Source organism: Pholcus phalangioides, unplaced genomic scaffold (assembly GCF_987345545.1).
Source record: "Pholcus phalangioides strain wild (caught in Gottingen) unplaced genomic scaffold, Ppha-v1.0 ptg000001l_1, whole genome shotgun sequence".
Classification (NCBI taxonomy): domain Eukaryota; kingdom Metazoa; phylum Arthropoda; class Arachnida; order Araneae; family Pholcidae; genus Pholcus; species Pholcus phalangioides.
The window spans coordinates 23122516-23146583 of record NW_028301594.1 but is presented as its reverse complement, the minus strand read 5'-3'; the positions used below and the strand labels follow the sequence as shown (position 1 = coordinate 23146583).

The 24068-nt window shown below is 38.9% G+C and overlaps 2 protein-coding genes across 2 annotated transcripts; one reads left to right on the top strand and one right to left on the bottom strand.

Moving 5' to 3' along the window:
* The first annotated feature begins 398 nt into the window (after positions 1-398).
* LOC149090100 (uncharacterized) lies at positions 399-3992 on the top strand. Its single transcript, XM_089232319.1, has 3 exons — positions 399-531; positions 3162-3567; positions 3718-3992. Exons 1-2 carry the CDS (start codon positions 517-519, stop codon positions 3537-3539), a joined length of 393 nt encoding a protein of 130 aa, XP_089088445.1. The 5' UTR covers positions 399-516; the 3' UTR covers positions 3540-3567; positions 3718-3992.
* A 2036-nt stretch (positions 3993-6028) lies between these two features.
* LOC149090099 (uncharacterized) lies at positions 6029-12790 on the bottom strand. The gene is made up of 2 exons (XM_089235542.1): positions 12636-12790; positions 6029-6498 (listed from the first exon to the last, which is right to left on the bottom strand). The coding sequence occupies exons 1-2, from the start codon at positions 12648-12650 to the stop codon at positions 6160-6162; spliced, it is 354 nt and encodes a 117-aa protein (XP_089091668.1). The 5' UTR covers positions 12651-12790; the 3' UTR covers positions 6029-6159.
* Between the last annotated feature and the right edge of the window lie 11278 nt (positions 12791-24068).

The window sequence follows — 24068 nt, the reverse complement described above, 5'->3', positions numbered from 1 at the left end:
GGCAATCTGCATGCTTTTGCATTTACTAGAAAAAAAATATATATATAAAAAATACATAGAGAGAAACGAAAAACAGAGGTTATGGGCATGAAGAGATAGATGTATGGACTGGGGCTTCCCCCCATAACATAAATCCTTCGCCCTAGAGAAAGACATCAACTTTTTTTGAATCTATGCTTATTACAACTGACCCTGAAATTGACATTTTAACACTATGTCGTTTAAGAGGGTTAGTTGTTTATATCTCAAGATACGGTAGGTAGTTCACCAGAGTTACGCGTGGAATGTCGAGGATGGGAAAAGAAACAAAAAAAAAAAAAAATTGTGTGGTGGTGTGACAACGCGTCAGCAAAGGTGGCGCTCCGATCTTGTGTAAAACTGTACTTCGTCTTTGGGTATATAAGCTGCTGCGATTCCGGTGAATGGCACCACACTTGCCTCAAGCATCTCTTCGAGGATTATTTGGAAAAAGTAAGGATTCAATCTCCTGCTCAAAAAAAACCCCATCAAGTCATCATGGTTCACTCAATGGTAAGTAATGTCGTCTATTGCTTTAATTTTTTTAATACTATCGGGGATTATAAATACATTTTTCCTCTAATCCAAGAAAGGGTTTGACGAATTCGATATGCGATAGATCTTATCAGAAATTAGATAAATAAAAGTAAGTTGGTCTAATACAATAAACCCTTTTTTTTGGTAGGAATGATAGGCATATAGATGTTTTTGGATATTCCATTAGTATAGCTACGATCTACTCTACAGTGCTATATGAATGCAAGTCGTCTCACATTTGAAAAAGTCCCTTCCTAGAAGGCAGGCAGACCTTCAAGACGATGCTTACATAACATGAAAATGTAGACATATGCTATTATAACTTAAAAATATGAAAGAAAGATGGCGGCACCAGTATAATAATTTCATAGCAAGTTTTTCCCAATGAACCTGAGGCGACCATCGATAGATGGCGCCTTAGTTTCTGACCGAACTCTATCGGTAGTAAATTGCTGTATGGTGATATCATCGGGGTTGGTGTGCTGCAAAGTAATAGTATAGTAGTAGTATATCCCACTTCTGACAAATACACTTTTGTGGGGTGCAATAGTACGATCCTCATCTATCATCATGAAAGCAACCGTCAGGTCTGCGGATTTTATTCCCGAGAAGGGCATGGATAAGTTCTTTCCGTATTGGATCTCAGACGACCACCGACAGATGGCGCCTCAATATGCTCTCGCCGGAAGTCCCCCCTTTGTCCAACTTCAGGGCAAAAGTATAACATGGCTTTCTCTAGAGTGAGTCGAATTTCCCAACTCGATCGGTAGTAAATTGTTGTATGATGATGTGACCGGAGTTGGCGTGAGGTAAAGTATGTGTTATATAACACGAAACAAGCAAAACTCTGACAACATAAATAATACGTTAGGGTTGCTACTAACACTTTCGACAATTTCCGGAATACGCTAAAGGATTACACATGTGTGTACGAGGTGCATACATGGTTAAGTAGTACCATTAGTAGTTTTCAGTGCTTAAGTGTAGATAATTAATATTGACTTTTTTAATTGAAGAAAATGCTATTTGGACCTCCTCTAAAGCTTGGGAAATGTTTTGACCACTTGGGTTCTTGATGTACTTTTAAAATGCCATAGGCAGTACTTTTTTCCTACTTGTCCCTCTACGTACAGATAGAAGAACTTGTTACGATTGCTGGGGGGTTGACTGTGATACAACTGCAGTAGACTTTCGATAATCCAGCCGTGCGCTGATCTGTCCAGTAATCCGGTGTTTTTTGGCGGGTTTTATTTGAGTATAGAAGAGGGAAACATCTCACTGCATGTCTTTGTGCAGAAATTGATATAATTTAAATGGGCATTTTCAATTGACTTCCAGTAATCCGATGATTTTAGTAATCCGACACACCCTGGTCTGAAATGTACCGGATTAGCGAGAGTCTACTGTATTACCGATTCGTTATAAATTCCGCAGAGAAATGTGCACGAGTTGCATGTAAGGTTAAGTAGTTGTAGTAGTTGACTGTAATACAGTAATAGCCAGTGCTCGGAAAAGTCTTTCGACGATATGCGTATGAAGATCTGCTCATGCAGTGATTCCATGCATTATAATATACTTAATTAATATGGACTAATATAGGTCCATAATTATGAAGCTTTACTTTTTATACAATCTTCTTACCAAGCTCTAACTTGTCAACTATATTCAGCCGTCATCTAATTCATTTGCATTCACTAGATATTCATATTTGGTGTTGTCGGTAGCAAGCAGCAATTGCACATTTCGTGAGCCACTTCCATTTCCACACAGTATCAGGGCCGTCTTAAGAACGTCAGAGGCCCCTGGGCCGAGTGATTTTTCTGAAGCCCCTCTCCGCCTTAGAAATATCCCCAGAAATACCTGCCTACCAATTTACATACTTGCTGTAAAAAATTGCATGCTGTCCTAGTTTTCTTGAAGGCCCCCCCCCCTGCGCTCAATACCCCCGGGCCCTGCCTGAGTGCACCCATGTGTTAAGACGACCCTGCACAATATGCCCAGCTGACGAATAAAATTAGCGCACTTAAAAATATTATTTAGAATGATGCTATAATTTAAGGTAGTTATGCGTGCAACCCCTTATGACCTCACCGACCGCTATATATATTGTGAGTCAAATTTAAGCTTTAAGACAGAAGTCCTCAACCTCTTTCTTGTCTCTACCCATCATCGAAAGAAGAACACCCTTACGGCAAGTTTGACACACACGTATGTCTGAAATCAGAATGATGTTAATCCTTGAATGCAATTTTTGCAGAGCGTGCAATTGGGACGTTGATGAAGTGCTCACAGACACGAAATCTGACACGAGTGTCGAGCACTCTAGTTTTTCATAGAGCGCCGTGGTGCTCACGAGCAACAGGTTAAAGATGTCTGCCTTAAGATATTGCCCATCCTACGATCTTGAATAATTTAATCCTACGTCGTTTGTGCCAAGTGGGAAATTTATTAGACTGACCATTTACAGGACTTACTGATGCTACATTGTGCCGTTAGTCCTAACTGAGCGTGTGTAAGGAGTTATGTTTGTTTGAAAGTCAATGACAATATTTCTGTCTGTGTTCGTTCACCCTCTGAACTCTATTTTTATTATTCCTCACCTTTAGGCCGTTTTCGCCCTTCTTGCCGCCATCGTGTGCATTGCCGCCTCGGGTCAACCGGTGGTCTTGACTTCAGGTCAATATGCGGCACCATATGCGGCACCATATCCGTACAGCAACTACTACGGAGCCAACTTCATACTGCCAGCACCGGTACCAGCACCAGTGCCAGCGGCAGCTGCTGCTGCTGCTCCATACGCAGGAAATGTGGTTCTTCCGCCCGCTGCCGTGTATGCCGATGGACTTGGCTATTACTCCTACCCACCAGCAGCAGCAGCAGCCGCAGCCGCAGCTTACACCTTGCCAGGAGCACCAGTCGGCGCATATAGGTATGGATATAGTTTGGCACCAGCAGCTGCCATCACCTACCTCAAGAAGAAGTAAATGCCCTCGGAAATCCCAAGACGAAAGGGTAAGTTCTATCAGTTTGCTGATGCTCAACTTTCTAAAAGTAAACGAATTCTTCTTATACGGAATTGTCGATGCGCGGATGAAGCCACGATGCGACAACACACTTAATAGCGTTACTTATATAATCCATTTTTCTCTCATGTTTTTTCAGCTGCCATCCCTACGGATTCTGACTCGATCAACCAAAATGCCAAAAAATATATATAAACATCATTTTATACATACAATTGAAGACCGGATTTTTTTCATTTTGGACACCAATTTTTTTTTTCTCGTCAGCTGTCATCGTTTCAACACACGAAAAGATGTAAAACTGCCGTTTTTAATTTCCACATGTTTTGCGTATTTCTTGTATCAACTTAAAAAAAACTGATGTATTCTTTTTTTTCGAATCAATGAAATAAATCTTTGGTGCATTTAAAAATCTTTCTCTGAGTGCTTCATTAGACTCACCAATGGATTGAATGAACGCTTAATCTTAAGCCGATAAGACATTCATTTACCGTATCTAAGAATATTCATGGGTTTTCCCGAGTTCTATATCGTAATCCATTCAGCATAGAGGTACAGCTCCTACTTCCGGAAGAGAGAGGCTGCCAAGAGGACTTGGGTGGTCTGGTGCCATTTCAGGAAGTGCCTAGACCACGGGTCTTCAACCTTTCGCTTATTGTGGTCAACATTGAAAATTCCATTGAAGCCCGGTCGGTTATTCAGTTATACTAATCATGTTATATAGCTATATTGATTACCATTAAAAAAATTTTTTTTTGAAAACTTTCAAAGTTGCTGGTGGTCAGCGAAGCATAACGTTGATTACCCCTGACCTAGACAGAGTGATTAGCATACTAGCCTCTTGGTGAGCATTCCCTCATATGTATAAAACGACCATGATGTGACAAAAGTAATTAATAGGTTGTACTCAGTGATAGCGGATATCTTTCAATTTCTCTCTAGTCTCTCTAGTTAATCATCGATACGAAAAGTATTCGATCATCTATGAAGCAATCTCTGTTATTATTATAGACTAACAATTCCCACTTCTTTTGAGAGTACAATCAGCAAATATACAATTCTTCAAATATACTGGTGGTATTAACGGACCGGACACACCTCCAAGAAGCGTTTCCCCCAAGGATAGATGCATCCGGAAGTCCAATTCACCTCTATTAAATTCTAAAGAAATGCAATAAACAGAAAAGAAAAAGAGTCGGCTGACTAATTCGCACCAATATAGATCCCTGGCTTCCAGTAACTTCTGAGTGAAACTGTATACGCCAATAAGTTTCATTACAGAACATTCATACTTCCTCTCTACCCTCACCCCCCCATAATGAGTATAGTGGTTGAGCTACAACATAAGAGACCAGGGAATCAACCTAAAAAAAATTAATTTTTAACTCTATAAATTTGCTTTCGTAATGCTAATAACATTGAATAAAGCCCCCCCCCCTCCCCCACCTTAAAGATATGGGAACCATTCATCCATTTCATATAAATGAGTTCTCGAAATTGATCAAACTAGCATTGGAAAATACAGCCGTCATGACAAAATTCATCAAACTTAATACTATTATACTCATATGGTGAAAGATTCTGCATTAAATAACAGTTTAATGGTGCTGATAGGAAAATCCACAAATCTGTACCTTGAGGAAATGAATTCCAAGGGTTATACCCAATATCAATGTCTGCGTATCACATTGTCTGCCATGCTTTTCCCCTTCGTTGTCTTGATTCTGCCTTTTCACTGATTAATCCATGTGGTATTTTTAAGCTCTAAATTCAATACCCCTATAATATGTATAATGTTTTATCATGCGTGACAGGAACCTTCAACGTTTTTCGAGTCTCACTAATAGTTTATATCCAACACCAGTGGAAAGAAGAGTAGCCGTATGGCAGCACTGACGTATGCTTAAACTCAGACGAGCATGATTTGAATTCTCGAATCAATATTCAATATTGAATAAGATAGTTAGGTTGGAGATCGGATTGTCGAGTATGCCCCATGAGCATGACCCGATGGATGCTTCAGTCAACATTCAGGTTCTCCAGATCCAGAGCAATAGGTTGAATATGCCTGATGCAGTACGATATCGTTCTGCACCATATCGTTATGCGTTGGAGGTTAAATTTGAAAAACCAGAAAGATACCCACGTTAAATATTCCTTACGGATGGAGATGTGCGTCGGAGTTGTAGGGGATTAGTTTTTTAAGTATAAACCCTCATTGCTTTTTTTTTAAACTGTGTAAAACGTTTCGAAAAATTTCCATGATGTGTTGATAAAAACAGTTTGGTCAACGTAGAAATAATTAGATAATATTTTAGTAGAAAATGGCGGCATGCCCAATGCTCATTTTCTGCTTATAAGTACTCGTGGAACATGATCGACACTTAAGGAAATCTAGCGAGAGTGATAGAGACACTTGTCAAAGATATCGAAGGATTCCATTTCAAACGTGGATAAAAACAAGTTTAATGAAAGCAACATTTTTTTTCAATTTTACAGTGACTTTTTCGTATATGTTCAACATGCTTCGGAACCTTCAACAAATGGTTCGACGAAAGTATCGAAAAATCAAACGGAGTCTTCAATGATGAATGTATTTTCCATGGTGGTATGACGGCCCGTAATATCCGTGATGCATGGCGGGTTTTCTGTAGTAATACGTCGCATGGGACGGAGCTGCGTGATACATTGGCTTCAAGGGAGTGGCGTGATAGGCAACCTTGTGGGGAGCTGGCTTGTAGTGGCTCACTCGTGCAGGAGCATGGTAGATGGGTTTAGCGTGGTGTATGGAGCTATAGTAACCAGGCCTGTAGTGGTGGTATCCTCCCAGGTAAGATTTATGTCCCATGTGCTGACGGAAATAGGATCGGCTGTATCCACCAATTACCATCGATACGCAGAGTAACAAAACTGTAAATACCTGAAGAAGAAGAAAAAAGATCGTTTTCATCTATGTAAAAATGATATTGTTTCAAGAGGTAATACACGTAGAAAAAAAAAAGAAATTTAAATACTCTAAAACCTCAGTCAAACTTAAGAAAATCGCCCCTTCGTCCCTCAAAAAACAACTTCCTCAGAATTCAACAATTTGCAGTCCAGGCTATAAGCATACTTTCTTTCTTTCAAACCGAGCACAACTCAGGTCAATCCCCATCTATGGGCGATTTACTACCTAGTGAATTGTGCCGGAAGTGTAGCTGTGTGTGTGTGTGTGTACCTAACAGTCTGAATGCGTATGTACTGTTGTGTTTGATTTTTTTTTTTTTTAGTGCCGCCATCTATATTTCAGAAGTGAAGTGAGTGATGTGTATGATTGAATTTGTGCTGTTTGTAGGTCTGTTGTTCTCTGTGGCGAGACTTTTTAAAGGGGAGATCGGGATTTTCAAGTTTTCTAACGAATCCGAAACGGCACCGACTCGCAGAATCGGAAACCAGCGTGCACCATATTTGCTCCCTTGGCGGGAGATTTTCCGGATTTGTGTGTGTGTGTGACAGTCTGCTCGCTACGGATTGGATTGAAACCTGAAGAAAAAAAAATTCATTTCTTTTAACCAATCCGTAGCACGCAGACTGTCGGAATCGGCCGCCAGTATGTGCCATATCGTTAGTCGCCTGGTAGCATAGGTGCAGGAACCTTGGGGGACTAAGGCCATTTGCATGGCCCCCTTATCCTGGAGCGGGTCCCCTAGGCTGGGATCTTTTGGGGGCCCTCTGGTCAGACTTTTCACGGGGCCCTTCTGTAGTTAATTTATAGCGTGAAAAAGCAAAAAATGATGAGAGCTGTCCCGGACACCAGGGCTAGAGCCCTGTCAGTCCCCCCCCCCCCACACTTGTGGGGGCCATGGCCATTTGAGTCGTCTCCTAATAAATAATGAAAATATGCAATGCAACACCTCCACCTTCTCTTGCGTATGCGATAGAGTTCCGTATATACGAGATGGCCGGCAACTTTCATTTTCTCCCCATACGGTTTGTTAATTCCTTCCCCGCTCCACACTCACTCAAATGTCTTTAAACGTGTCTCAATACTATGGCACATATTACATGCTTAGCACAACGATTTTTTATTAAAATTTCTTTACAAAAATTTATTGTACAAAACAAAATATGGGTAAATTTTGGTGATTTTTGAAAAGTATCATTGAAGTTAAAATTCGAGAAAAAAACAACCAAAAATTAAAATCCTAAATGCTCGTGTTAAAATGTATAAAAATACTCATACTGTAGTATTTGAGAGAGAGAAAATTAAGCGCCTAAAGTGAGTAGAAAAAATGTTAAATATTCCTTAAAAGAAGAGGAGATTTTTTCCATAGAAAAGCATGAGAAGCCAAGATCGTGCAGCAATCCCCTTAAATAATTTTACCTGTTTCAAGAAACATCCAGATTTTAATGCCAGAAATTTTCAACAGTGATTTATTTACATGAGCCCCTACCTGGCTAAAAATACTTGCGTCCAATTTACATACAAAAATTGTACCTAGATCTCATTCTTATGAGGCTACATTTGAGGGTCCCCCAGGCTATGTCCGAATGGATTAATGTGTTAAGAACGTACTGATTGAGGACCCTTCACCACCCTTAAATATACATAGAGGAAGCCAAAGACCACCTGGACAACACACAATATTTTCACTGATTTATGCTGTGCCTATGCTTTTGGAACACACACTTGGATGTGTATGCTATATTAACTCAAATTTCTGCCAATTTCACTTTTTGAAGACCACCATCCTAAATACAGTTATACGTCTGTTAGCCTAGCAACGATTTTTTTCGTAACCCTATTTCTCTTTGAGAAAGATTTTGAGTCATTTCATGTGAAATAAATGATTTAATTAGGAGAAAAAAATACATTTAAAAAAAGAGCCCAGATTTAAATGTTTCAAGTACACACGTTTTTTCAGCGTGTGTACTTGAAACTTTTACTTTTTATGGTATAGACCAGTGATTCCCAATGTGGGCGTTAACGCCCCCTGGGGGCGATAGAATGTTCCGGGGTGGGCGGTAGAATCTACGGGTGTAACATAGGAATATATGGGTTAGATTGCGTTGGGAGGCGATGGGAGGAAGAAAATTCTGGAGAAGGGAGCGGTGGGACAAAAAAGGTTGGGAAACTATGGTATAGACCAGCGGTTTTCAACCTATTCTGACTCGCGGAGCCTTTTCCAACGTATAATTTCTGTAGCGGAGCCCCGAGTTTGACTCGAGGAGCCCTTTTTAATATATAACTTATGTGTGGTGGAATCCTTCAGACCTTTTTATTTATTTATTAATCAAATTTACTGATTTATTTCACTTTCCTTGAGCTGCTGCTGCGGAGCCCCTGGGAAGTGTCCAAGGAGCTCCAAAGGCTCCGCGGAGCACCGGTTGAGAACCGCTGGTATAGACCATATAAGAGGACACCTACGAACCCGACTGGATTTATAGTATAATTTTATACTTATCTTCAGTTTCTTATCTTCCTGTAAATTCTCATTTTTCCGATTATATGAACCTTTTTATTTCAGCCCTCGGTCAGTTTTTGACTTTCTCAGTGTTTCTTGGGTGTTTTATAAAACTTGAAATTTTGAGCCATGTTTCGAACGAATTAAACGATTTTCCTTGGAAACCTATAAGAAATCACGTTTTCGCTAACGAAGATATCAGCTTACGAACGTGATTCTGGAACGAATTACCCTCGTTAGCAGAGGTATGGCTATTACGAAGCTGGGCTGGAAGAGATCTTGGTGACGGGATAAGTCCAGTGGCAAAGTTCTAACGTTCATTCATTCAGAGGTATGGCTGTACTAAAAAAAGCTTGTTTCTAAAAATTGAAGAAGTACAGAATACAACGAGCGAGATTTCAAAATAATCGAAAGAAAAACGTTTGTAAAATTTATTGAGTTATTCAGACCTGGCTTTGAACGAATGCTTTATCATTTCATAACATCAACAGGGATATTTTAAATTGATAATCACTTTAGTATTAATCAACGTTGGACGTGTATAGTTATAAATTATAGAATTAAATAAAAACGAGGAGGAACACGAATTCGTCCTTGAGTGAAAGCCAGAATTTTATTGTAAGAAAGGGGAGGAAAATGTGTATGGTGTGGAACTGGACGTAAGGACTGGCATTCTACAACAGCGGATTTCGAATAAAACGGGGACGACGTCCCAAATGGACACGAAAGCGAAACAAAGGATGATAACGCAGGATGAAAAGGCAGACACAAACACACAGAGAGAAAGCCACACGAGTTGGTTTTTCCTATAATGGCGACCTTGAATATGAACAAGACGAATTCCTCTGAAGGTATAAGAGAGGGGGGAAGCGGTTTTGAAGTAGGCTCCACTCTTTTTAATATAGAAAGAAACAAAAAAAAAAAACTTAAGCTTCTAACATACAGTACTTTATAATTTGTGGGAAGTGGCCAGCATTCTTTTACTTTCGGGGAAATGGCGTGGATCCAACTTTACAAGTGGGTTGATAAGAAAAGAAACTTGTGTGATGATTAATGATAGCCGAAACTGAAATAAATTGAAAGGTCGTTTTATCCGATTTTTAATTCATAATTGCAGTAAAACATTTGTGTTGATATAATATCGAATGGATTCTTTGATTCTGTTTACCTCAGTGATCCATGAACGCAGACTTGAATTTCCCCGCCCCCCAAAAAAAAAGAAAAAGATGCTGAATTGATTCAAGATTCATTGAATGAGATTGAAGATTTTTTTCCTTCCAAAGAACATAAATTTAAGTCTCGTTTATAGAGGAATATGCTTGTAAAGTATTTTTTAGCCGGTGTCTTCAGGTATTTCTGATAGAAGAGAACAAATGACTAACAGTGCGGTACATAATTTATTTATAAGTACAAGTATATACTCCTCGATGAGAAGTTAACTTCTCCTAAACGAATACAAAGGCGTCTCCCGAAAGACAAAAAACATTTAACAGTTAACATTTCATTTACTTTCATTTAGTGACATAGATCAGGGTTTCTGAAACTGTGCGCCACCAATCTTTGTCAGGGGCGCGGCGGAAAGGCGGTCCAACATAGGTTTTTCGAAGATATTCTTTGTTAAACTGCTCTGGAGAACCGTGAATAAGCGTTTATTAGGATAACTGCGCCGTTGGTGGAAAAAAGTTTGAGAACCCCCTGACATAGACGATGAATTTAAAAAGAGAAAAATTCGATCTAATCTATAGTACTGATCATTCATATTCACTCAAGATTGACGTAAGCACTAGAAACCCTTTCCCGCCAGGAATAGAATCGAAGATATTTGATTACCGTAATTTCCTGTATGTAAACCACAAAAGCGAATTCTCTTACTTTGAGAAAAAATCCGTCATACATTTCGCGGCTGTATATAATCAGCATGTAAAAATTTTATTCATCATATAATGAAATTTTAATCTTTACAGTGACATTGACGATATATCTCGCTTAACTTGATTAGTATTGATGCCTTATATTTCGGCAATTACGAGATATCTAGACTCCTTTAAACCGTCTTATTTCGGCAATGCCAAGCCCAGAGCTCTGTAAAGCAGAATTTTTTCGCGAACTTGTTTTACATTCCTCCCCTCAACCTGTAAGTTTAACAGCCAGCGGATGGAACCAGCTATTGTTCATAGTCTGATAACAGAAGGAGAGAGAGAGACGGTATTTTTTTCTTCCTTTCCGTGTAGTATAGAAATATACGAACAATATAAATAGCAGAATAGGCTAGAGAATTTCTATTCCTTGATTTGTTGTTCTCAGAGTTGGGGGAAACACTATCACCTGCACAAAATTCGGGGAAAAATAGTCTTCTTGGAAATAGGTGGTATTTCCAGAAGGTTTAGTGGTTTCCACTGTGACAGTTACAATGCGGATCAGCAAAGTTTTAAAAACCACTCAAAGGGTTAAAGAAACCCATGTAATGTTAGAAAAATGCAGATTTCGGAAGCTCTGGGAAATCCCGTACACATTTTTGGACACTCGGTGTGGTGTAGATGCCACAGCAAATGATTGAAAGTAATTGAGTGAAACACTAAAAAATCCCAAGCCTGTACAGGAAGTTTCAAATGAATTTCATCGTACTAAACGGTCATGAACCATATACCATGTTTACCGAATGTGTTACTGCATGTGCCCGATGCTCTTATAGAAATTTTACCAATTATGAAAATTTGAATTCATGTGTTACGATTCAAGTCCGGAGTCCGGGCACTCGGTACAAAGGCTGGAACTGGAGAACTGGAGAAACCGGTACAAAAGCAGGCCACTTCACACATTGCTCATTCAAACACGGGACATTTCACTGAAGCGACCGACGAGTGTGGTGACTTTGAAAACTATTTTTACGCAGCTTAATACAGTACATGAGACACCTACACTCTGCCTTCAACTTGTTCTTTTTGTGTAGCTATTAGGCCGGTCGTCCCCTGGAAACTACTATAGGAGCGAAAACAAGTCGCGTGTATGCGTAAAACCCCTATAATAGTCTTGCACTCCACTCGACTTGTATATAAGTGACATAAGTGCACATAAGCGACTTGTGCATTAACATGTAATGGAGTGAGGTGGTTTTTTTTCTCCTCCCTATATATCAAGGAAAAATACTTTTTTTCCTGGATATTGTTTCGAGGTGAATTCAGAAAGAAAAGTCTTCTGATCTTTGCCGAGAATCGAATACCTGGTCCTCTTTCAATCCAGGCAAGTGTGCGTTACCGTGAAATAAGGAAAACAATTTCAAGTTTCTAGTTGTGTATACGGTATCGCACTTGTCCGGATGGAAAGAAGACCGGGGTTTGATTCCCGGTGAAGACCGGGAGACTTTTGTTTCCGAGTTCGTCTCGGCATAATTTCCATAAAAAAAGGTCTCTTTCTTTGACATCTGGTGCATTATATATACACATATTTAATTCAAATCGGATTATAGAATTATCTACACGAAAGTAAAATGTTATGTCGTTATGCATTTTTAAAATAAAACTATTCTTCTAAAATTTTTACTTGAGAAGTTATTTAGCAGCGTGACAGTGAGAAAATTCTTATGGTATTAGATAATAATATGAGGAGGACTTACCAGGAGCTTGTTCATGTTTGGGAATGTTTGGTCCAGCAAATAAACCAACGAGTTATTAGTATGAAAGTCCAGAAATTAATTGCGTGAAAGAGGAAGCAAATTACTTTTTATATCGCGAGAAGACGGCGGAAATAGGTCAATGGTGGGCACGTTTCCCGTGTGCGTCCAACACCTTTTAAAAAAAGCACTTTCACCTTGAGAATGAACCTACTCGCTGATAACATCTTTCTCATATTTTTAATAAAGGAAAAAAAAAACTGTATCTCTGTGAAGAAAAAATGACCTTCTGTGGTATACGACGACGACGTCATTCGAAATACATAAGTGTGGTCAAAGAATATCATCCATCCAGCCATTTGTTCGATGGGTGGAGACAGTTTAGGGACGCATGGGAGAAATCGGCTTTTCCTTTCTAAGAAAAATGATATAAGAAACGTTCAACTCTCGGTTGTGGATTTTTTTTCCCTCTGGAAAATTCGAAGCTTTCTAGTTTTTCTGAAACAAAAACGTTTCAGTTAACTCGTCCACTTTTTCCTTTAATTTCTTATGTAACCATAATCATTGCATTAATTAGACATTTTAATATGCATATTTTTTATAACAAAAGAAGTTTGAAGTTGCTCGTAAATAAATCAGAATTCCTAATAAAATTTTCCAATTTTTCTAATATCACACCGATAAATAGTCTGTATTATAGCATTTTACCCATGTTCTTTAAGGTACGGTCATTTTTCCCTATTTTCATTTTATATTTCCCTCAGACAGGGGCGTAGCCAGAAATTTCGTTCGGGGGGGGGGACCACTTTAATTTGGGGGGGGACCAAAGTGACAGAACAATGGATTTGGCCATCTTTTTCCCTTTTTTCGGTCATTTTCTCACATTTCGGGGGGGTGGGGACCAGACCCCCAAGTCCTCCCCCCCTCGCTACGCCCTTGCCCTCAGACTTTGGAAAAATTTTCTCAGAACTTTTGAAAATCCCTCTTCGTAGAATTTAGCTGGTTTGGAAGCAGAAAAAAAATCTATGTGATATTTGGCAGTATCTACATTGACAATTTTCTGCATGAATTTTGAAGAAAGTGAAACAAACGGAAATACATGGTGGAATGTCAGCTCAGAATGGTGGATGTGATGAATATATATATACGGTAAATGTGATAAATCGGTCACTATGCTCAATAACCGGTTATTATTGGACACTCGCCAATCGTGTCGGTAAGCTTGATAAATTAATCACTTTTACCGATGGTTATGCATAATACCCAAGCGTCATTGGTAAGTTTGAATAAATGTTTAAAAAAAAGATCACTTTTGCCGATGATTATGCATAATATTCAAGTGTAATTGGGAGAATTTTATAAATATTAAAAAATTTCCAAATGAGTATCGGGTCCGATTGTAGAATTCGTTAAGTGAGAGATCATTGTATCGGGATACGATCGTAAAATTTGTTATGGGGTGTCACGACTCCTGAAGTCGATTTTTCAATAATGACTAAAAAATATTTCATTCAATTGCAAATCAAATACAGAAAATTTCATGTCAAAGTTCTTTCAATGGACATACCAAAAAAACCACAATGAACATACCCCCCCCCCCCATCTACCACGAGATTTACGTGGCAAAAGGACCATGAAAACCATACCTCATCTACCACGAGATGTTGCTTATAGAAAGACCACGCGAACCATACCCTATAACGAGATGGACCAGAAGCAGTACGAGATTCATATTCTATCATCACGAGATGGGTACATCTCGAAAGACGACGATAACCACAATCTATTAATCGCGAGATGTTCATACCCGAAGGACCATGAAAACCATACACGAGATGTATATGAATGAAATACAGTGAGAACCACGCTCTACTAATTGCGAGATGCACATAACAGAAGGACCACGACAATGATGCATTATATTTCACAAAATGCACATAGCAGAAAGATCACGAGAACCATACTCTATCACAGTGGTTCTCAACCGGTGCTCCGTATGCACTTCCCAGGGACTCCACGACCGGTCGAGAAAAATAAAAGAAGCTAGTAAATTTGAAAAAAAAAATTATTATAAATATTTTTAAATAAAAATAAAAATAAATCCATAACTTTGAAGAATAAATAAAATATAGGCCTACGGAGCTCCACCACGGAAATTATATACCATAAAAGGCTCCGCGAATCTTAAAAGGTTGAGAACCACTGCTTTATCACGACGTATACAAACACAAGGACCACCAAGAAAATCATACATCATATATACCATACATCATCATACCAGATTATGTGAATGTACGGAACAGAAGGGCACGAGAACCACACTCGATTAATCACGAGATGTTCATACCCGAAAGACCGTGAGAACCATACACTATCCATCACGAGATGTATATGAAAGAAGGATCACGAGAACCACGCGCTCTACTAATCACCAAATGCACATAGCAGAAGAGCCATGAGAACCACGCTCTCTTAATCGTGAGATGTTCATACTAGAAAGACCATGAGAGCCATATGCTTAATATCCATTACGAGATGTAAAATAGGAAGACCACGTGAATCATACCCTATGTATCACGAGATATAGCAAAAGCGGTACGAGAACCATACTCTATCACGAAATGACTACATAGTAGAAGGAAGACTATAACCCTACTCCTTATATCACGATATGTACAATAGCACAGGGGGACTACGAGAACCTTACTCTATCTATCCCAAGATGTGCATAGCAGAAGGACCACGAGAATCATACCCCCACTATCTATTACGAGATGTCCATAGCAGAAGGGCCACGAGAACCACTCTCGATTAATCGCGAGATGTTTCATACCCGAAAGACTATGAATGGGCAAATTTCATAAACTTGGAAAACGACGGTTGAACGTTCTTTACCCATGTGTGTTAATGGTTTATATTTCCTTAAAAGGTTTTGTAACATGTGTTTCGATGGAGAATACACATTCGCGTTTCTCGCAAAACATAAATAGCAAAATTAGTGATCCTAGTACTAAACCATGCATGCACCTCATACACATTCCTCTGCGGAATTTCTAACGAATTGGTATATGTTAGAATGTGCGTGAGCGTGTTGTGAACCTAACGTGAAGTTTGTCACTGTATAATGCTTGTTATGTGTAGTGCCGCCATCTGCCATCAATTTTTCTAACTATGGGTAAAGTGCAATGATTGAATAATTGTACCGTGTTGTAGGCCTGTTGCACTCGCTGGAGAGACTTTTTGAAGGGGGAAAGAAAATAGAAATTTTGCCAAAACTGTCTCAATATGCCAGCATTACCAAGATACGGCTCTATCCATTACATAGGTTAATAATATTTTAATACCATCGAGTCCATCTAAATTTCTTTTCATCAAATATCCTCATCCTATTAGACACCGAGATACATGCTGTTTGGCCGATTCGCGTCGCTTTCATCTGCGATGTATCCGTAGGCGGAGATGGACTTGGAAGTCTGGGGGGGGGGCACGATGATGATGATGCCAATTCATATATACATTTATACATTAGATCAGTCGACTCCACCTTTGACGATGGAATTCGTCAAAGGTTCGGGCCCCCCCCCCCCCCCGTATCTCCGTCCATGGCTGTATCATAAAAACAAATTTTCATTTTGGTTTTGCATACTAGAAATTGAATTTTTTTATCGCATTAGGCACATAACGCAGTGGCGTCGGAGCCGGGGGTGCTGCGGGTGCTTGAGCACCCACGGTAATTTGTGACATGGATCCGAGCACCCCCAGAATTGATCCAAAAATTAAAATTTCCGATATAAAACTAAAGACGAGCACCCACAGTTTCGAAACACTTCCGACGCCCCTGACATAACGCGTGTGCAAGGCAACACGCGTTACGTTATTACACGTTGTTCCATGTAATTCCAATAAAGGAATACAAGTTGTATTCCTTTTATTGGAATTACACCTAAGAAACTTTTTTTTTCACATAATAACTATGAATAATCGTCTTTTTCCGACGAACAGTAGGAGAAAAAAGTCTTTTTGCGCAAACTTTTTCAATCCAATATTCTCAGGCCCATTTATGAAACTTTTACCAACACTCTTCAATCTTTAAATTCTTCCCACCATTTCATGACCAAGTATCGAAGTTTCTTTGAGCGCAACTATTTCGCCTTTGCACTGTCCAATAAATATGTTGTCTTTGGCATCTTCACACTTCCAAAAAAATGATTGGTTTCATAGTGCATGACTGATTGAAATATGCAGTCTCGGCTGTTAGGTCAACATGAGAGAAACGCGAAATTCTTTTACGTTAGACACCACACAATTTTTATGTTTTTCTTCCAGGTTTTGACCTTTACTATAATTTCAAAAAAAAAAAAATTCTGAAAAAGTACAGCACTCATCATTTTTAGTGGAAAATATGTTTAGCTCCACTTGCAGTTACCACTCTAAAAGATGTAATGGTTTTTCGGTTGTCCTTAACTTTTTTCCAGCACCTTGATTAATGTTTCAAGGTTTATGGTTAATGATATTCCGTGGGCTCATAATTTTTTGACATGTATTTAATTTTACTAATTTACGTTTTTTTTCAGAGTGACTTACAGTACTTGAAATAGAACATAATGTTTCAAAAAAAATTGCAAATTTCACTCAAAATTTTTCTTTTTAAAGTTTTTTTAAATTATCAATTCCAAATTAGGCTTGCGCAGAAGAAAATGTTATTAATTTACGTTGTTGTTTTTTTTCCAAGGTAACTTTTTACTTGCAGAACTTAAAATAGAGCAAAGTATTTAAAAAAAAATTTGAACATTCTTCTCAATTTTTCTTCACAGTATCTCAACTAATTAATTTTTAAAATGAAATTATGCTTCAAACCAGAAGCAATTGAACGAAACAAAAACTATCTTCGCAAACAAAAAAAAAATTAGTTTTCCCAGATAACATTATTATATTGGGGATCTGAAACAATTTCCACTGGCAAAAGAAATTATACTTGAATTATTACGTAATAAGAAATGAAAAATTTCCATGAGAATTCATGGCCTTCATCATGTGGCCTAGGCCACATTATAAAAAAAAAATTCTCCTGAAGGAGACGAATTTTCCACCATTCGAAGTTTTTTTTTTCTTCCGAATCTCCCAACGGAGAACACATACATCATACAATTACTTATAACATGCGAGGTTTTATTCCTGGCGGCACTCTTCGTAATAGATTGAGCCAGACCGAACGGTTGTTTACCTTGCCGTGGATCATATAACAGCAAAACACGCGGTTTTGTTTTAAAAGGGCATCAGCATCTAAAAAAACGTGATGTGAAAAGTTAAAAGGACTCTCTTTCTTTAAAATAAAAGAGAAAGAGAGAGAAAAAAAAAGTATGGACGACATAACGATTGATGTCATAGATGGACAAACTCGTGGAGAATGTTCCGAGCGAGCAACACGCTGGTCCAAGGCTGCTATATCATCATCGAGAATTACAGGCAGAATAACCAACCATCCGCTAATCGGAATGACTGCTATTCGATTGAACGGGTTGAAATTCCGTTGGGGAAAGAGAAGAATCGTTCTGTTTATTAAATGCAAGGACGTTCTGTGGTGGGAACAGTTGTGATTCAATGATACGTCAATGGCATCGATTGCCCTTCAAAATCGTTTTTGACCGGTTCTAACCAACTGACAGCTGGTTTTTTTTACACACACAAACTTCGAAGGTCTTTTATGTTTTTTTTTTGTAATCATGCATTGAGTTTGGAAGTTGGAAAAATGCTCATACATGCGAAAAACATGCTGGGAATATATAAAAACCCAGTGACCATGGTTTTTGATAATATATTGGAAATTATAACATGATTCGGATAACTATAAGATATATTATTAGAAAATTTTAAAAAAAAATTATATCTCGTAGATAATTTTTTTTCTCTTTTGTAATATTAGAAACTGTGTTGTAATTTTGTTTGAATAAATTATGCTAATCATAAGAAATCAAATCACTCTCATGGTTAATTCATAAAATTACCATTTTATTTTATTTAATTACCAATTTCAATTTTTATACTTATCTTCGTAATATCGAATGATAACAAAAAATACTGTTGAGAATTATTTCAGTCAGAATGTCTATAACGAATTTTCTGAGTTATAGTGCATATGAAAGAGCTTATTTCAAAGAAAAGCATTTCCACTTTTCTCGAAATGCTTTTTTTCACGTTTTCTGAATCTTTGGAATGAGCTTCGTCGTATCAACAGGGGTCTATTCGAACAGGAATATTTTTGGTGGCAATTACAATGCAAAGTTGGTTGTTTCTATCTGAAAAGGGAGCTCATCCAACTTGTTCATTCACTTCGGTGTTTTTAGCATTCAAAAAGGAACATGGTTGTGAAAAGGAAGTAGTTGTCCTACTACTTAATCGCACGCCAAAATCCCGGTCATATATCGCCATACGACAATTTCCAACCAGTGGAGTTGAGTGGGAAACGAAGGCTCCATCCACCGGTGGTCATCCTATCCTATTTTAGGCCTCCGGGTTGGACTCCAGGAGCGACTGTGAACCAGATGCTGGTCCGTAACTAAGCTGGAGCAACCAGGGCACTGCCTAAGGTCCAGAGCGGAAATGGGGGGGGGCATAAAATCATATACAACTTATTTTACATGATAATTTATACTCTTCAACTTCAAGCCCCCCCCCCCCGAAGAGAAAGTCTGTTCCGGGGCCCGAGAAGACACGCTACTTTCGCTGTGCGCCAGTCTTCCATTTGAAAAGTCTCTCCGCAGAGACAGGCAGACTTTTAACACGAAACTTGCATAACACGGAAATTCAGGAATCTGCCATTTTTACTTCAACATATGGAAAGTAGATGGCAGGACACTCACAAAGCTCTGACATCAAAAAACTTCGGAGGGCCATGCATATACGTCCATGCACACAACACATTCCGGCGTACACCTATTTCTTAGAAATTCTACAGAGAAGTGCTTAGTACGGATAAGTTGTAGAAAGATAAAAACGTGATGACCAATGATGTCGCAGATCTTTTCGACCATAGCAACTGCAAAATTGATTCATAAACCAAAATTTCCTACAAGAGAGTTGAAGTCGTAAGTATTGACCAAGGCCGTCTCAACAGCATCACCGGGCCTCATGGAAAACCACCGTGCCGTTGTGTGATCATAGTGATGGACTCGCATCGCGAGAGAGGTTTCCAACGTAGAGTTTCTCACGGAACCCGTGAAAGTATATGGCTGTTCTGCGTAACCCTTGATGATAATGAGGCTATTTTGCGGAGAACCCAAACGCAGTGTGTCCCTACTGCCGTCTCAACAGCATCATAGCCCCAGAGCAAAATAAAAGAGGGCTTTACAGCTAGTCACCACCTCTTAATCAGGGTAGTACGCAGGATCGACTTTTAGAGGGAGTACAAAAGGATTGGGGCATAAAAATTGTGTTCCTGAGAAAATTTGAGTTACCACCCTTCAAAAAGCATTATTAAAATTAACAGAAATTGGACAAAATAGCATGTTAAGTATAAGTTTTCTTTCGATATTTTAATTTTTTTTAACATTGAACTTTTTTTGCATGCCTTTAGGAAAATAACTAAGTACAGTATCTATTATATTGAAAACATCATTAAACTAAAACCCCCTTCTGCCATCTATCAAATAAAAATCACAACTGTTATGATTCGATTTGGTGATCGGTTTTCGATTAATGTGCCGCATGAAAAAAAAAATACAGTTGTGATATTAGTAAATATTCTATAAGAAATCAAATTGTTGAATTTGTGGTAAAAGTTTAACAGTTGATATTTTTGCACAGTAATATAACAATACAATACAACAAGTACAATAATCCTAATTAAATTAAAAAATTTTAACTTAATTAAAGTAAATTAAGCTACACTTTGTAGCTTCTTGTGATTGTAATCGAAAAAGCATGTAAATTATAATTGTTTTCGATTACAGTCACGAAAAGCTAAAGTGGTTAACCATTTTGCGAGTTAGTACCCATATTCGCCTAAATTACCAAAGAATGTTTAGAGGTGTCCCTAGTCCGATGTTCGCTTCGTCCTTGTCAGAAACTCTTCTGACGCGGGGGTACGACGGATGCGGCGATATGACGACAGAAAAAATTGTTACCTGCAGGTAGTCCCACACCGAGAGGTTAGCGCATCAATCACTCCGTGACTGTAAAAAAAGGTGCCGTTCGGAATCGGCAATAAATTTTAGGTCACGGTCTAATTAGCACTCGACAGAAGTCGAAAATGACCAGGGTGTGACAAAAATTATCAAATTTGACTCCTTTTGTTGTTTCTGAATTTAAGAAGGAAGATATTGCCTGATTCTTTAATAACTTACCCCAGAGGCGTCTCAACGCATGGGTCCGCCAAGTACGGCCCACAGGCCCTTCTCGGATGCACAGTTCCATCTCCACGCTAATAGAATCATGTGCTATGATAAATAGCCGGTGGTGCTGCTTGGGCAAATGTCTTATTTTTCCATGCGAAAATTCGAGCGATTGCAAGAGAACCACATAATTTTCAGGCCTTCTGGTGAGGGCAGGCGGGCACAAAGCCCTTATCAGAATCCCCCTCTCCGGAAGCGGATTAATAGTTTTGTCACCTGTTTTATATTTATACAAATTATCACCTGAATTATACAAATTTTGCCACCCTTCACACATTCTTGTCTAGTTTTCTTGATTCCATTCCTTCAAATTAGCCGCCCTGGACTATAGAAGCCTGTTTTGTTCTACCCCCCCCCCCTCCCCCAAACATGTCTAAGTCACTCTTTCTGTCGTTCACATGCTTTCACACCCTCTAACTGCTTTCGTTCCTCGCTTACCTCGTCATTCTTTTGGTCACTCTCTAGGTTAGTCATTCAAGTGGTCTGGACATTCTTTTAAACGACACTATCTGGTTAAAATTCAAAACAAAAAGCAGCTTTGCGAATATTAGTAACAACTTCTTTAAAAACTCTCTCCGGGTTCCGGGATTTTTAAGGGTTCCGTGTTGTGTGATCATGCGGAACCCCAGAAAAGCTGTGGTGGAACCTCAGGGTTTCGTGGAACACGAGTTTGGAACCAGTGCTCTACGGTGGCACAGTAGTGATCTGCTGAAGTTGGTTTTCTGTGAGATTTCCAACTTCAGGAGCGAATGCAAGCTGATCCTTCCCCCCCCCCCTCTCAATTGAAAAAAGTCTCGCCACAGAGAGAAAAACAGACCTACAACGGTATAAATATTCAATCATTACACTTCACTCCCAATTTGAAATATATATAACACCCCACACACAAATACAACGCCACAACAGACAAAATGCCCAACGAGGTGGCTGATAAAAAGATGCCCATAAAAATATGGATGTCATGTATTTCAAAAATACAGCAAACCAATTAAAAATTCAATTAACACAAACTACAAACAATATATACACACTAGCCATAGTACCTGGCGTTGCCCGGTTTTTCTTCAATGAGGCTTTTTTTGGATCACGTGATATCTCCCTCTTTCTTTGAGGGACATGCAAACCGTGTCTAAGTTAACCAATATGGCGGCAACTCATGAAATAAACAAATCTAGATTTAAAGAAATAGAAATGAATATATATATTTTTTTACCTTTTTTAATGGTCGCTCAGTATTTAGATTCCACCCCCCCCCCCCCAAATTTCAAGTTATCTATCTGCCAATTTCAGCTTCCAAAAATGCTTAATTAAAGCTGTGGAATTTTTTCGATGTACTTTTTACGGGCCAATAATTAATTTATAAATTAATATTGAATTGATATTAATATTGATATTGAATTCTCGATTTTTGAAATATTGAGTTCGCTTAGAGATATACGAAGCCCAGGAGATTAAATATGAAGTAATTAGCCTCTAACTATAACTTCTAATAATTAATTTATAAATTAATTATTAGAAGTTATAAATAAAAAGTTGAAATCAATGTTATTGCATGAATATCCAACTAAAAAGTAGGTCCGAGGCTAATTACTTCATATTTAATCTCCTGGGCTTCGTATATCTCTAAGCGAACTCAATATTTCAAAAATCGAGAATTCAATACAATTTTTAAAATTATTGATGTGACAGAAAACCCATAAAATTTCCGCATTTCTACAGTAAAATCGTTAATTTTAACACTGATTTCTATGAGGATCACCCTTTTCCTGGCCCTCAAAGCGATGCTGATGATGATTATGATGTCTATTCAAAAAGCCTCATTACTGGGAGTATTGTAAATGTGGCAAACCATTATAAAGGCATAAACTATTATACATATAGTAACAGGATTAGAGAAGTGACAAACCATTGTAAAGGCATATACACGTCTGAAACGCATTGCTAGGGAACCACGGTAACCAAAGTAAACTTTCGGAAAGTGATTGTTGAGGCCCAAAAAACCATTGTTGCCCGACAGTTTTTCGCCCGTTTGGGGCATTTGCCCTGCTCTGACGAAATTTTAAAGTAGCCTATCATTCAAGTCGGGTGCCATTTGGTATATATGCAAAATTTGGCGACGATCGTTTTAAAATTGTAGATTTGTATAGAGAACGTACACACACACACACACACACAGACAGACACCACCAAACCAGAACATGGCTCCCACTCTGTCCCAAACACACAGACAGAAAATGAATTTTATATATATAGATGATAAAACATTATATAACGCCCATAAAGAGCCACACACCGCTAAATAAGAATGAAGACTGCACTAAATACACACACATCCAGCAAAACTACCGCCCCCTTCCCAGTAGGCGGAGATACGGGAGGGGGCAAGCGTCAGAGACGAAGCCGACCGATCCAATGTATACGCTTATACATGAAGTAAAATCATCATCATGCCCCCCCCCCCAACAATCATATCGTGCCCCCACCCCAGGTTTTCAAGTCTATCCCGCTTATGTTTACCCCTGGCATGGAGTAAAACAATAGGCTGGATAGGGGGGAAAGGATCGCCGATTGGCGATAGACTGGCTAAGCGGTGTCTTCGAATCCAGGGGTGCTGCAGTCATACGAGTACCCACGGCAATTTGGGTCCGAGCAACCTCCACCCATCCCCAGAATCAATTCAGAAATTAAAATTTTCATGTATAAAACCAAAGACAAGCACCCACAGGTTCAAAACACTTCCGACGTTCCTGTGGATATGTGCTGGTTCAGTAGAAGAAGGCCCGGGGGGGGGGGGGGGAGAGAAGCCTCTAACTTATAACCAGGCCATAAGCATTAGCTCATAAACTTACAAGTTTTTTTCCGTACTGAACCTGAGGTGACACCGACTAATGGCGCCTCGATCGGTAGTAAATTTCTATATGGTGATATGACCGGAGTTGGTTTGCGGTAAACTAGTAGCCTGTAAATTCGAACTCTTACTTTCGAAAAATTCATAGTACAAATCTCGCTAACAGCTGCTGTGGGTGGTTGAGTGGTCATGGTGACG